Source organism: Talaromyces rugulosus, chromosome I (genome assembly GCF_013368755.1).
Source record: "Talaromyces rugulosus chromosome I, complete sequence".
In the NCBI taxonomy this organism is placed as follows: domain Eukaryota; kingdom Fungi; phylum Ascomycota; class Eurotiomycetes; order Eurotiales; family Trichocomaceae; genus Talaromyces; species Talaromyces rugulosus.
The window spans coordinates 1489902-1504596 of NC_049561.1; the positions used below are offsets into that span (position 1 = coordinate 1489902).

Genomic DNA, 14695 nt, shown 5'->3' on the forward strand with positions numbered 1-14695 from the left:
TTCTGGGCCAAAGTTCGCGGGGAAGATGCGGCTGTTTTGCACGTGACTGGCCCGACAACGCGCTTACGCAACGACATCCCATCATCACTTTCGCGTCGGCATTCTTCTCACCAGTTCATGACTTGTCGCTCTATGCTTGAAATCGTCGGTTTTTGATTGTCATCCTTTATTTTTGCGCCTATTCACCGACCGACACCGCTGTGCTGTCTCTCTACCAACAAAAGATGCTCCCTAGTGATTGATCTGCCGGACGGAAATCGCCACCTACTCACTTCTCTCTCGTCGCTGAATCGTTCTTTGTTCCGACCTATTGTTCAGATTCCATGTGAACCGCTTCATATATCCCGCCATTTTGATAAGAAACCAAAAACAAAAACCATGCCCCTCGCAAACAAAAGCAAGACCAAAGGTCGCGACGCGCGGCAATCGCGAAGTCGCAATACGACACCCAGTTCCGGCCATAGTGCGAGTACAACCACAGGCGCCTCTGCTGTTTCTGGATACCTTGAAAATGATTTAGGGAAACTGTTTTCACAAACCTCAGTTCAGTACGTCGACATCCTAGACCAGGTAGGCGGAAGTGGCAGTATTCCAGACGTCAGGAGTTTGGAACAGTTGAGCGACCAGCTCAAAACATTGAGTCAGCTAGCCGACGCTCGAGGCGATATTTGCAACGCAGCCATGCGTGAGCTCTCACAACGAAAAAAGGACGTTGTCGAAGATTCGCGTGAACAGGAAATGGAAAGGGATACCGAGGATAGGAAGATGAAACGAGAGGCCGACGATGAAGATGAACCTAGTCGTGCCTTGAAAGGAGGAAAGCTCAAAAAGCGAAAAGAACGGCCTTCAAAGGAAGATCGCCCTCTTGCCGTTGGCTCACATGAGGTAACTCGGCAAGACGGCGGAGAACTAGGTTCGTATATGGTATATCGAAATGCTGAGAGTTACATTCTGACATCTTACTTGCAGGCGTCCGTAAAAGAAGTCTCGAAGCCACCTCTCCGTCGTCCAAAAAATCTCGAAATGCTGCCACTGGCAGCTCATCATCGCTCTCTCCTCCCTCACTAGCGTCTCCTCCCCTGAAAGCAGAAGCAGAAGCAGCAGATTCGCCCTCATCGGAGGACAGCGATGACTCGCGTCAGCCGGAGCCAGCACAACTTGTCCCTCAATTTCAAGTATTTGGACCGAATCCACTCAAGTTCGATGACCCGACAGTTTATCATATCCGCGATGTCACTTCGGAGACGACTGATGACGAAAAGAGGGAAATCTTTAGCGTGGCACATTTCCCTCCCAGTGACCTCAGTCATATGATGGCAGGAGTCGCTCCTGATAAGGATTTCAGTAATGCGAAGCCGACAAGTCAGGTTAATGCCAATACATTTCTTACCTGGGTTGAGCCGTTTGTGCGACCCTTGACGGAGGAAGATATTGCCTTTTTAAAGGAAAAGGTAAAGTTTGCCGTCCTTGTTAATACACATCATCTTTGCTGACTATTTCTCAGGGAGACCGCACGACACCATTTGTGATGCCACGGCGTGCGAAGAAGCATTACAGCGAGGTATGGGCAGAAGAGGATGGTGCAATGAGCATAGATAATTCGAATGATCGGGACCGCCTGCCACTGAATCAAGGCCGTGGTAGCATTGAGCAATTGACAGACGAAAACGCCGAGACTGATAAAGTGTCCGTTGGACCGCTTGTCAGCCGTTTATATTCACTTCTCCGCTATGAACACCGCACTGAAACTGAGGAAAACAGCAATAACAATGGAACCACTAACGGCGACACTTCGATGAACAGTCTGCTAGGAGACTCATTCATGGACTTGGACCATCAACCTCTCAATGGCGAATCCGAGAACAAACCACTACCAGCAGCGACTTCATTCCCAGACGCATCACCCAACAATTTCAAAGTACCTGCCGCGAAATTGGAACACGCACAGCTGGATGAGAGATTGAAAGCAGAGCTCCGCTACGTTGGCTTCTTTGGGCCCGAAGACAACCCAGATTTCGACGCCCACTACGACGACGACATCGCCCAGCGTCTGCGACTACTCCAAGGCGAGCTGAAAAAGCAAATGTTAATAAACGGAGCACGCAAAACGCGTCTGATGGAAATCGCCAAGGAACGCATGGCGTACCAGGAGTACAGCACGATCCACGACGACTTGGACTCTCAGGTCCAACAAGCCTATCTCAAGCGGACTCGCACTCTAGGCAAAAGCAAAAAAGGCTCGCAAGCAAAACACCGTCCTGGCGGTGCCGGTGGTGGCAGCCACGTTGTCAGCGCTGCTGGAGTTGGGCGCCCGGGCATTGGTGATATGGCGCGTACATTAATGGATCGTCGTAAGCGTTGGCGGGACTGTATCGGGCCGGTCTTTAAGGATAGCAAAACGACTGTGCCGTCAAGGGATGAAAGTATCTTTGATACTGTCACCATGGCAGAATACGAGAAGGCTGAGTTGGAAGGATGGGACGAGGAACAGGAGTAGTTGGCATACTTGGAACTACGAATGACTTCTTTTCTTTTTATGTGTCTTCTTCTCTCGAAGTGTATATAATTTAGATATTTATGTGTGGGGAGGAGGCTTTGGGCGTTGGTAAATGGATAGGTTTGGCGTCTAGACGTATCAATAATATATTAAATCTCTTCACAATTTTTCAATAAGCGAGAACGCCGAGATATCAATCGATTGGGGAAAACACCGATCATCAAGCATCCATAAATCATCGATTTATAATATGTACAGGCCAAGGAACCTTCTTCAACCGCGCCGACAAGTCTCGCTCGCCAATCTCCAACTCCGTACAAATCTCATCGAAACAGTGCTGTCCATCGAGATATTTTTCCAGCGATTTGTCGATTGCCTCGCTTTCTTCATCTTCCTCGTACGATGTGGCCGCGGTGGATTCGGGTCGGATAGGGGTACTGTTATTATTATTGTTGCTGTTGTTGCTCATGCTGATATTGTTATTATTAGTGCTTCGAAATGAAGTCGACACAGCGCTCAGCTCGCTCTCACTCGGACCCAGAGAATCGGCGAGTTGAATCGAGTTTTCGTTGCTCAGAAGACCGCCATCTGGGCTATCAGGTATCGTTGAAGGGGCTATGCCGCCCTTGAGTGACGTGGTCGGGGTTTTGAAATGGAGCGACTTGAATGCTTCAGGTCGAGGACCGTAGGCGTACTTGTGCACACGATATAAAAACCCTTTGATAATGCCAAAGGTGATGAAGCGGCGAACATCGACATTGACCAGCTGCCGGGCATTTGCTGCGTACCACTGTTTGACGCTTTGACCCTGTTTCAGACTCGCGTATAGTTCGACGATACCGACTCCGTCGAGACATTTGCGTCGTGCTGGTTCTGTATCCTCGCCGTCGTTGCTGCTGCTGGTTTGGGGTTCGGGGTCCCCGACAAGCGGCCAGATATCTTCGGTGTCCAATGCCCACAGTCCACCGCCGTGAGAACTACTTAGGTCGGCTCGCGAACTAGATGTTCCAGGTGGTGCGGGCGCCAGTTTGGACTGTGTCGGTGCAAACCGCATGTTGGTGTAGCGGGCACACTCTTGCTGCATTCCTTCGTCACAGGCGATGGTGGAACTGAATTGGGCGGTAGGTGCATAGATAGCCGAGAAGGAAAAGATGTCAAGCAAAAAGACGCACCCGTAATAGAGTAAATGCCGAATTGCTTTGTAGGCTAGGGACAGCTCAACGTCGGCGAGAATAGAAATGATCCGGACGCTGTTTACTCCGTTTATGTATGGGATAATCTGTACGCAGCATGTCAGTCAGAGCCTTGTAAATGGTTTCCGGGAGTGACCCTACCTTTTGTAGCGTAAGATCCCAATTCTCGTCCATAAAGGTCTCGAATCGCACAGTAAAGAGTGGCACATCGTATGCTTTCACATGCGAAGGAGCAGGATAGACGGGAAAGAGCTTGAAGTTGAGAGTATTCAGCTCGTCTAAATTTGTTAGTCTACTATGAGGGTTTCAGCTCATGAAAACATACCTATCGGGATCATGCACTCGCTATAATTATTGAGGTCTTCCATCAGAGTTTCACACAAACTGTACAACTTACCCTGACCACTCTTTGAATGGTCACGGCTCAGAAACCCGCTTTGCTCCTCCAAGCCGTGCATCAAATCGGCGAGCTTCTGCACAATACTCGTGTACTTGCTAAAGTCTTCATCTTCTGCTACGACCAGGCAGAAATTAAAGATGAATTCATTGCGGTCATAGCACGGAGACTTCATGCAGATCGGATAACCTAGAATCCGATACCCACCGATGCATACTTGCAGCAGATTTCCGCATAGCTCCTGTCGCGGAATGACAAAGAAGGAAATGTCAGAGAATGTGAAGAGGAGTGTCTGCTGTGCGGCTGCTGCTGCCGTCGACGAGGGCACAATTGCGCCATCGGGGACCTGATGGACTACTTTGGGGCCTATTATCGATCGTCAGCAGTGGAACATATTCAGGTTTACAGACGTTCTAACCTTCCTGGGTATCAAACTTGCTATAAAAGATAGCTTTGATCATGGTGGAGAGCGGTTGGGGGGTGACAGCGATAGAAGTAGCCTCATATCCACACCGATCATCACATTACTAGTGTAATGAATCGGTCAACGCATATTCTTGCTTAAAATGTTTTAATGTCAATTGGGGCAGTGCATAATGACACATCCAGGTTGCTGAGTCGATATCGATATCAATGGTGATTGATGGCTGAGGCAAAAGCGCGGCAGAGCTCCTGCGGGGAAGAAAGCCCCAGTTGTTCCCGGTGGAGCTACTAGTTACTACGTACGTATAGCTAGCTGCCAATATTAATTGATCGAGTGTAGACAGCAAACAAAAAGAAGGTTACAATAGCAAGTAATTTATTCGATTTCTAACAAAACACTCGGTTTTAAAAATACCTAAAGAACCTGGAAAGAACCCAATATGCCTGCAATTGAGTATGGAAGAGTAAGTAAATTGGTACCAACTAGTGGCATCCATGGGAATCGCAAGGGTATTTCAACAAGAAAAAGGACGAAAACAAACGAGCGAGGAATGGACTGATCTATAGTCAAGGAATGGGAGAGAGCAGATTGCGGCCGAGAATAAGAAAGAAATGTCTGCAAAAAATATGCACCATGATAACGCCGGGTAGTCACCGATCCTCTGTACGAAGGGAATAAAAGAAAGCGAGAAAGAAAGCGCCACAGATGCAAATCGTGGGAGCAGCAAAGACACGCTCCACACTAGGGGTTAATAGTAGTTGTTATATGGGGAGATTTGGGGCTCGTCAAATCTCCGGGCATCACCGTGCAGTGCTGGATGCACTGCTAGATGCGTGTTGTAGCGATCGGTTGGATTGCGCGACGGCCATACTGACTGACTGACGGGCAGATATCGCCAATTGGCTTAGCAAGGCCGTGTTGTTTGCGGGTATGGGAGAAGAAGGGTTCAAGGATGCATTTCCTACCGGCTGACCGGTTCGGATCGCATCAAGCATGTCTGAATAGTTGCCTCGTTCGACAGCTTCCTTGAGCCATTGTTCCCAGTCCTCGTCCATGGGAACATTGGCGCCTCGTTCACGAGCAGCTGTGGCATACAAAAGACGCTGGTTAAGTTGTAGACCATAGCTCTCCATTTCTTCGTCGCTGGATTCTTCCTCCTCTTCATCCTCTTCCTCTTCCTTTTCCTTTCGTGCTTCCTCTTCCTCCTCGTCCTCTTCTTCCTCGTCATCATCTTTCTTCTCTTCCTCAAGATGATCTGTAATTATTGGGTTCACCTTGACAATAGCTTCTTCTTTAACTGTAGACGCCCTAGTTGAAGATGGTTGAGCCACCTCATCTGAAGCGAATCGAGCAATCGGGCCAGGTGACGGTGTAGCCGGGCGAACACCATCGGCGGTCGTATCGCGAACCTTGGTGCCTTCTTCTTTCTCATATCGCTCGCGAGCAGACTTGGTGCCCTCCCAGCGACACAGGAAGGCAATCTCCGCCTTGGTGAGGCCTAAATCATCGAACACGCGAAACAGTTTGCGATGCCAGGGGAAGCGGCCGAGTCTCATCCGATGGGGTCCATACGAGTAGTCCAATCCAGGGTATTGTGCTTCAATGCAGTCTAAAGAGCCGTAGAACATCGAGGTTTCCATGCGGACCTCGGGAACCAGGTTGCGTTTAATATGGGCCTCAAAAGACGTAGGGTCGTTTGATTTCGGTCGTGGGAAAGTGGCATTGTGTACAGCCTCGGCGATGGATGGCTTATGCATGATGATCAGGAAGCCGGTACAGCTAGATTCGGGATTGGAGAGAAAAAAGGAGACGAAGAGATGCTGAACAAGGCTGTGCAAAAAGTTAGTAGGGCGCGTCGCATTAACAAAGAGGTGAAACTAACTTGCAGCGCGATTCTAATGAAAAACAAAATACGCAGACAAGGCGTTGTCTCGTCGAGGTGAAAGCGAAGGAGGCGTCAATGAGGTTTGTTTGACAAGTTTGTTTGAACCTTGTCTTGTCGCGCCTGCCGTGGTTGACAACTCGGTCAAGTTTCTCTACGTACACCTTCTCCGGTGCGATATTTGGCGACTTCGGACTTCAGCGGCGCTTATACGAGCGAATACGACCCCTGATCGAGGCAGCAGCAGTTCAACGAGACACACAGGTCACACCACAGGCAGCAAAAAGGAGGGGTGGTGCGTGGAAGGCTGGAAGCGGATCAACGTGGCGAGATCAGATGGAGGGGACGGATGTATTTATGACTGCGACGAGGCGACGAGAGGGAAATAATCATGAATCAAACGTCCAACCAGAGGATGCTTGTCGGGGCCAAGCCGCGGCGACGCTCTTCGCTGGCTGCTGAATGGATGGGCAAACCTGATGGATCTCGGCGCAGTGCGGAGAGGGCGTGGCCACTGAGTTGCGATCAATTAAACTAACAAGGGGGGCGCGGCTTAGTTCCAGGAACACCAGCAAATGCGGTTAGACGATTGCAGAAGGTGGATTTGTTTCTGGAAGGGCGGCGATCCCCTGGTGTTATTATCCAACGGCTCCGCCGGCTGCGTCCGTCGTCTTCTCCTGGTCGATGTCGAAAGGGGACAAAAAAGACAAGACAGCAGAAAGCGAACTCGACCCCAGAGCTGGGGGCACAGGCGGCTTTTGAGCGTGAGCAGAGAGGCACAGAGACAGCAGGCCGCTGACGAGCCGACGGACAACTCGCAAATGACCAGCGCATCGCATGCTGCAGCTCTCACGCCATCCAGTCATCCAGCCCAGCCGCCCTCGGTCGCCCCCGCTGCAGAGCTGCATATTCTAGGACTATACCCACCGGCATGGCCTAATCATGGCTAAGATTCGTGTCTGAGTAACCCGCTAACTGCTAGCAGTTAAAAGCCCCAGCCTAGCACGTTGGCGGCAAAACTAGAATTTTCTCTTGGCTGATAAATATTACCCGGGGCGACTAAGGACTACCTGCTGACAACGTTACGTCCTTATCGAAGTCCCGTCCATGATCCATTATTATTAAACATCGGAGATGTGAAACAAACTGTATCCGATTGACAGGCAGGAGGAAGAAGATGATGATGATAATGATGATTGCGTCCGCTTTTCCATTCATCTAGTCGACCCCATGGGAACGATGACGACGAGGACGACAACTCAACGCTGGATATACCGTGAACACTGGACATGCTGTGGAATCTTTCTGGGACAAGTCGATCGCCACCCCAAGAAACACGCAGCGTGCATATGCATGAGATCCTGAATGTTCTCGGCTCATTCGAACAGGCTACAGTCTTCCGGTTCTAATAACGGGGGAATTGCGCCGTCTGCGTTTTATCAATATTATTTCTTATTATCATTCCTGTTTAGAATTAATGTTATGGCCGTAGAAAGCCATACGTAACGTTACGTAGTGCGAGTAAATAGTATAGATAATTTGTGGCGGCCTTGGTTCTCAGGCACCCGCGGGCTTGGCGTCCCAGGCATCACATCCCAAAAAGGAAGCAGCAGCCTGCTGAACCCTCGTCGTAGCAGCTCTCACCTCATCTCGTCTCATTTGCCATCCATCATCCACCATCCAGAATGATCTCCTCATCTACCGCTGACTAGAGAGCGGGCACTGCAGTATGTCGACCTTCAATGGTCTCGTCTCACGTAAGTCAACCCACTAGTCTGAAACCATACAGCCATTCGCTCACGATCCCATCAGAGTTTCCATTCATAAGAAGTAAGATGTGCATGCGTTATATGGATCTTCCGACTTGTTTGTACTAAGCATTCTCACCCCTAGTCGACTACTTCCGCAAAGTGCCTGATCAACCTGCACCGTTGGCGTGCTTTCTCAGCCATGTCCACAGTGATCATTTGCAGGGCCTCGAATCCCTACAATCACCGTTCATATACTGCTCTGCAGTAACCAAAGAGGTATGTGTCTATTGAAAGTGATCATAGAACCTGGCTGAGCATCTCCAATCCAAGTTGCTGCTGCGTATTGAAAAATACCCTCATCGCATGAATTTCTCGAAAGGGATTCTCGAGTCCAGAAAGCAACACTATGGGCACCTGGCGAAGCTTTTAGTAAGTCGTCTTTCCTAGACAATCTATTCCTTGCTTATGCCTTGGCGATAGCGGCCGATACCGCTGCATACCCCAACCGAGATCCAGCTTACCCCGTTGCAACGCATTCGGGTAACGCTGTTTGATGCCAATCACTGCGCAGGCGCAGTGATGTTCTTAATCGAAGGCCAAGGAAAGGCTATACTTTACACTGGAGATATCCGAGGTATGGGATCTTGTCCTTTTCTCCACGGGTTATAGATGCACACGAGTTACTAACGGCCTCAGCGGAAACTTGGTGGGTAAATTCTTTGACCAGAAATCCAGTACTCATTCCTTACGCATGTGGCCTGAAAACACTGGATACAATCTACCTGGACACGACTTTTGCCGTCAAGTCACAGATATACCGAACCTTTCCACCCAAATCAGCAGGGATCCAAGAGCTTCTAGAAAAGGTGAAGAACTATCCACAAGACACTATGTTCTATTTGAGAGCCTGGACCTTTGGATACGAAGAAGTATGGCAAGCTCTATCTATTGCTCTAAACTCCAAGGTGTGACAATCAGCATTGCCGATTCTTGGAACTCCATGTCTAATGGCCATATAGATACATGTCGATAGGTACCAGTATAGCCTTTACAAATCATTGGCCGCACGTTCTCAAAACGTACCAGGGCTTGATACAGCCAGTTTTCTTTGCGGCTTTCAACTAGGAAACGAATTTATTCCTGGTTGTTTAACTCTTGACGAGAATGTCAAGATCCACAGCTGCGAACCTGGCGCATTCTGCTCTTCTATCAAGTCAGGAAAGTCTGTATTTATCACTCCCGTTGTTACTCGGGATATGGCTGGAACAGATGTGCCTGAAATCGGTGCTGGTGGTGGAAAAGGGGATTTGTATCAAAATCATGAACTGGAGCTGCCGGATGAAACTGCACTGCAAAAGCTCGAGGAACTCCTAATGAAACATGTTGACGATGCAAACACTGTTTCACATGCTACGGAAACATTGAGAACTGCGTTTAAGGCGGGGAAGAACAAACTTTCATTGGACGAGTTCGGACTGGCCAAGGATGCCGACGTTTCACTCCAAGACCTGGTCTCCGTCATCAGCAAAGTCCGAGAGCAACCCAGCGACATTTCGGGAACAGCGGATACAATTGTACGTATCTTGATATGAACCGTTTATGACTATGCTAACCGGATCATCAGACATTCTCTTACTCCCGGCATTCTTCCTACGCAGAGCTATGTGAGCTCGTCTCGGCCTTCAAGCCGAAAGATGTTTTCCCTTGTACCGTTGATCGTGAAACCTGGGACGAATCAGTTTCCATGGAAAGTCTATTCGGATACTTGTGTTCTGCAAAGCAGTTTGCGCACGACAAACATATGCTGGATACTGAATCGGACAGGCTAGAACGGGAAAACAAAAGAGCACGGTACACTTTGATGCGTGATGCGAGGCATCATCTACAGGCAATGGGTGGCAGGGTCCATTTCGCCATTGGTCCACTTCCTGCTGATTTCGATGAGGTTCTCAACGAAGAATCTCAGAATTCATATCAGACGACTGATTCTCACCATGCCAGTCAAGAGCCTTTTCTTGACAGTGAAGCGCCCGCCACAGCTTCAGACCACGGAGCAGGTCGGTCTAGTATCGAAGAAACAAATGTGATATCTAGGAATGTCGATAGCCAACAATCGATACCAAAATCCGTTTTTCAGTCTCAGGATACTGAAAATGAGGTAAGGGTTGATGGTTTACCTAGTGCCGGTGCTCAATCCTACAGCAACCGTCGTCGGGCTTACCGTGCTGCTCGCACTGGAACCTTTGATGCATGGAATGAGATTGCGATTGTGTCCGCAGGAAACAATCATACAGAAGAGGAAGTCGAGTTATAACTCGTATGGGAAAATCACAATGCGTGCATTAGTTGATATGATTATGAAGTATGCCTTATGACTTGCACTATCTGCATGGAGCCGTCGATGCATTCGTTTTCAACAAAATTATCGTTTATATTGTATCATAGCCAGCAATCACTTTATTTTCTAGACAATCTTAGGCCATGAGTCTCCTTGCTTGATGTGCGAGGCAGAACGGTAGTAAAAATGCATGCAGCCGTGAATGGCCCAGGCGCGGTCAATTCCATTATTCTAAGTATTCTGGTTGTAATGAGCTGTCATATGTGTGCCATGACGGCAACCTAGATAGCTTCAAATTCCAATAATAGCCCCTTGGAAGCAAGTCAGTAAGGCAACTCTAAGAGATAAGCTCTCTAACTTTGCCTCCTGTTCTCACATTGACCCGTTCTTGCAAGGGTTCGACTCAATTGCCCAGACATGTCCAGTCAGGGACGTTGTGTGTCTATCCTGGGAATTGGGATATCCCCTACCTATACCGGTTCGAAAGCTTCGAACCGATATGGGTTTCTCTTCTGTCGGGTCTCTTTGCTTGGAAATATTCTGTTCCTCACGACCTCGCTCACGACGCAAACTTGTCATGCTTGCCACTGACCCGCACGTCAAGAATCTCCTCATGGTAATTTCCCTCTTTTCTGGCTTTCTTGAGCCGCTTGACCTCATCGTCTTCTAGCCTCCTTCCCACGGCCGCTTCAAGCTCTCTCCTTGAAATCTTCTCCCTGGCTTTGGTTTCTCTGGAAGCCTTGAGCTTCGGCTTGAATCGTGCCTGCATACGAACGCGGATTGTAGATTCAAATGTTATACTTGACGCATCTCCCCGGATCTCGACGGCGCCCGAGCCCTTGCCCGAGTCTTCCTGAATGGTCACGAATGTATCCGTTTCGCTTTCGCCGCCTCGGGTCTGGAACGCAAGCATGCCGGGTGTGTCGTGTGCTTGAATAGGAATGAAGGATTCAGCGGGTGATATTGCGGAGGCATTCGCGCTTATAATGCCATACTTGTCGCAGCTCAGATACCTTGTGCCTGCGTTAGCGTACCATGCCGTAACTGTTTCCCCTCCATACTTGGGTGTCCAAAGAATGAAAATATACCGGCCATGATGACCCTTGAAACTAAACCCCTCTGCCCCAGCAACTTTCGTTGCAACCCAAACTTGACGCACATCGTGCGGTTCCGCCGTACTAGGATCACCCTCAATCACGTTCTCAAGCTCGCTAGCAAAGACCTTGCCATTGGCGTCGCACGCAATACACGTAGGTGGAGTCGATGGCAGCACGAATACGACAGGTCCGTTCAAGTCTGTAGCGACGTCGGCCGACACCCAGCTTTGTTCGTCCGTGGCTTGTTCATCTTGTGCTGCGGCTGCTGGGACTACGGCATTGTCGCTGAATGGGTTTGGGCGGCGTGATTCGGAGTCTTCATCGCGATGCTTGCGCTTTTTGGACTTTTTGTCGCCTTTAAACGAGAGTGGTTTGACCATGGTTGTTAAAAGAGAATGTGCACCTCGATGCGGCGTTGCGGAAGGAAGCTTGTTTGCGATGGCATGGCGCCTTCCTTCCCGCCACTATGCAATAATTAGTCATGGCTCACCGACTTCCCTATGGCGATTTCTCCTCCTTCGATTGTTCTTCTTACAACTACTCACCCAATTGACCAGAACAGGAATTGTACAAGCGCTGAGACAGATCAACAGGCTGTGAACTCATGCAACCCTGGACTAATGCTGGTGATGGCGGGCTCCTCGAAAATGAGGGGTAGTGTACATCGTGACCTCACTTACTGCTCTCGTCTGTTGCTATCTCATCAGCAAGGTACTCAGTCTAACCGGTATTTATATTTACCGGATGCCCCGGAGTTTACTTTCGAATTGACCATTTGAGTCTTGATTTGGTCTCTTTTTAAAAAATTCTCTTGAAATTCTTATCGTCACATTATCATAAAGTACTATTTATTGGACACAGTCACAACACAGTTCACCTTAAAGATGAAGTCTTCAGGCAATTCAAACAACAACTCATCTAGTCAAACGTGATCGCTGCTTTGATGGCGCTCTTGTTCCTCATGGCTTCAAGGCATTCGCCCCATTGCTCCAGCTTGAACGTCTTGTTAACGATACCTTCGACCTTGACCTTACCGCGGTCAAGGTAGTCAATGGCGGCAGGGAATTTATACGTCTCGGAGAACGATCCAAGAATGGTGATTTCATCGCCAACTATCAATTCCGATTAGCACATCCACCTCGACAGATAGGCGACTCTGGCCAACTCACAGATTTTGGATGGAGGCCAGCTGACGCGGTCCTTGTTAGCATACACGCCGTACACAACGAGTTTACCACCACGGCGAACATAGTTGATGGAATCCTCCAGGATCTTCGCATTTCCGGTAGCCTCAACAACAATATCAAAGCCGTAGGGGTTGTCAACCTGGAGCTTCTGGAACTGTACTTCGGGGTTGCTACGAGACAAAGCGATGTACTCGTCTCCGGCGCCCAGTTTCTTGGCCAAATCCATCTTGAGACCCTCCGGAGCGGCGACAACAACATGGCAACCACCATTCTGGCGCAACATTTGAGAAAGAACAAGGCCAGTCGGGCCGGCGCCGAACATGAGGACAGATGAACCCATCTTAGGCGCAATCTTATCCAAGCCATGAGCAGCGCAAGAGGCGGGCTCGAGGAGTGTGGCATCAACATCATTGAGGTTCTTGATCTTGAAAACTCGGCCGGCTATTCTTTGTTAGCGGATTTTTTTGCCACCAGCACGATGCTTAGATCCTTACCAGGATAGGCGCAGTATTCGGCGAAACCACCGTTCATTGTGACACCGTGGGCTTCGAAGTGCTCGCAAAGCAACTCCTCACCGCGACGGCAGTAGAAACATTGTCCGCAGAGTTCAGAGTTGTCTGCAACAACACGATCACCGATTTCGAATCCCTTGACCTTGGGTCCAATGGCAGCGACTTGGCCGACTGTCTCGTGGCCTAATCACATCATTGTTCTTAGTCATCGACATGGAGATATTAATGCTCGAGCTACCAGCTTACCGGGAACGAGAGGGAACTATAAGAAGGCGACGTTAGCGTTTCGTTACTTAGGCATACACGAGTTGCCTACGTACCTTGGCAAGAAATTCACCCTCGTGGATGTGCAAATCAGTGCCGCATACACCGCAAGCCTTGACCTTGACCTATCGATCGAAATACTCATTAGCCATTTTGCCCTGCGCCCTGGGCATGAAGCCACTGAAAAGAATCACATAATGCTGTGGTTCATCACAGAGAGCACATACCAAAACATCGTTTTCACGAAGGGTGGGAACAGGTATCTCGACGATTCCATACACCTCTGGCTTCTCGTATCTGTCAGATCGCGCAGTCAGTAAGCTTGCGCAACAGGGCCCACATTTGATCGCCGCATAGTCATGCATTGAGTGAGAACAGAAAAGGGTACGCACTGGAGAGCCTTCATGGTCGCGGGTATAGACGCCATTTTGTGTTGTTTTGCGCGCAGCTTGTGTTGGGTTGTCTTTGTGGAAAAAAGCTTCTTTATGAACGAGGCTAGAAACTCGGGGAAACCTGTACAGGCACAACGACGTCAGAGACAAATGCGACGTCAAAACGGACAATAATAACTAAGGCAACGTTCCCCGCTTCTCGGCGTGGGCTAGACAGGGCAAGGTGGGGTGCTCCGCGGGCACTACCGCCGCGTGTCTGATGAGAAACATGAGTAAGGAGGGCTTCACTGACCTGAGTGTGCTGCTCTAGGTATCGCTGGCAAGGGGAATTGAGGAGTGTAAAGGGCAAACGGAAGAAGAAAAGGCCAAAGACAAATGGATGGGGAACGTTGAGGTATTTGTATAGAGAGGACCAGCTAACGGGGGACTGCGGCCCGGAGGGATACCACCAGATCGGGCTCGTCAATGGAGTCAACCAACCAGTGATGGTCTGAACGTCCCTGTTCGCGACGCTAGCCGGCCAAGTTTATGAATGAGCGGGAATTTGTTCTTGGAAACCAATGGCTGATTGACTCATGCAAGCCCTTGAGCAGACTGCTACCATCTGAGGCCGGTCATTGACCGGACAACCAAGAACAACAACCAGGAACATCAACATTCTATATCCGGAAGGGGTTCCTCGGTGTAGCTTACTTGACAACGCTACCATGACTGTACGTAGCTTGCCCTTGAGGGTCAGAGTTACGATGCCTATGAGGGTT

The 14695-nt window shown here is 49.4% G+C and overlaps 6 protein-coding genes across 6 annotated transcripts; 2 read left to right on the forward strand and 4 right to left on the reverse strand.

Moving 5' to 3' along the window:
* Nucleotides 1-378: 378 nt before the first annotated feature.
* On the forward strand, nucleotides 379-2497 carry TRUGW13939_00496 (uncharacterized protein; the record flags this gene model as incomplete). The annotated part of the gene is made up of 3 exons (XM_035483703.1): nucleotides 379-913; nucleotides 970-1451; nucleotides 1505-2497. The coding sequence occupies 3 exons, from the start codon at nucleotides 379-381 to the stop codon at nucleotides 2495-2497; spliced, it is 2010 nt and encodes a 669-aa protein (XP_035339596.1).
* Nucleotides 2498-2732: 235 nt separating this feature from the next.
* On the reverse strand, nucleotides 2733-4548 carry TRUGW13939_00497 (uncharacterized protein; the record flags this gene model as incomplete). The annotated part of the gene is made up of 4 exons (XM_035483704.1): nucleotides 2733-3776; nucleotides 3832-3968; nucleotides 4016-4453; nucleotides 4506-4548. 4 exons carry the CDS (start codon nucleotides 4546-4548, stop codon nucleotides 2733-2735), a joined length of 1662 nt encoding a protein of 553 aa, XP_035339597.1.
* A 763-nt stretch (nucleotides 4549-5311) lies between these two features.
* TRUGW13939_00498 (uncharacterized protein) lies at nucleotides 5312-6268 on the reverse strand (the record flags this gene model as incomplete). The annotated part of the gene is made up of 1 exon (XM_035483705.1): nucleotides 5312-6268. The coding sequence occupies one exon, from the start codon at nucleotides 6266-6268 to the stop codon at nucleotides 5312-5314; it is 957 nt and encodes a 318-aa protein (XP_035339598.1).
* Nucleotides 6269-6952: 684 nt separating this feature from the next.
* TRUGW13939_00499 (uncharacterized protein) lies at nucleotides 6953-10458 on the forward strand (the record flags this gene model as incomplete). The annotated part of the gene is made up of 7 exons (XM_035483706.1): nucleotides 6953-7157; nucleotides 8287-8420; nucleotides 8475-8573; nucleotides 8625-8778; nucleotides 8841-9109; nucleotides 9164-9718; nucleotides 9769-10458. Coding segments are annotated over 7 exons (2106 nt in total), but the record flags the coding sequence as incomplete, so codon positions are not given.
* Nucleotides 10459-11041: 583 nt separating this feature from the next.
* On the reverse strand, nucleotides 11042-11959 carry TRUGW13939_00500 (uncharacterized protein; the record flags this gene model as incomplete). The annotated part of the gene is made up of 1 exon (XM_035483707.1): nucleotides 11042-11959. The coding sequence occupies one exon, from the start codon at nucleotides 11957-11959 to the stop codon at nucleotides 11042-11044; it is 918 nt and encodes a 305-aa protein (XP_035339600.1).
* A 538-nt stretch (nucleotides 11960-12497) lies between these two features.
* On the reverse strand, nucleotides 12498-13969 carry TRUGW13939_00501 (uncharacterized protein; the record flags this gene model as incomplete). Its single annotated transcript, XM_035483708.1, has 7 exons — nucleotides 12498-12691; nucleotides 12749-13207; nucleotides 13261-13461; nucleotides 13525-13540; nucleotides 13599-13667; nucleotides 13770-13863; nucleotides 13935-13969. 7 exons carry the CDS (start codon nucleotides 13967-13969, stop codon nucleotides 12498-12500), a joined length of 1068 nt encoding a protein of 355 aa, XP_035339601.1.
* Between the last annotated feature and the right edge of the window lie 726 nt (nucleotides 13970-14695).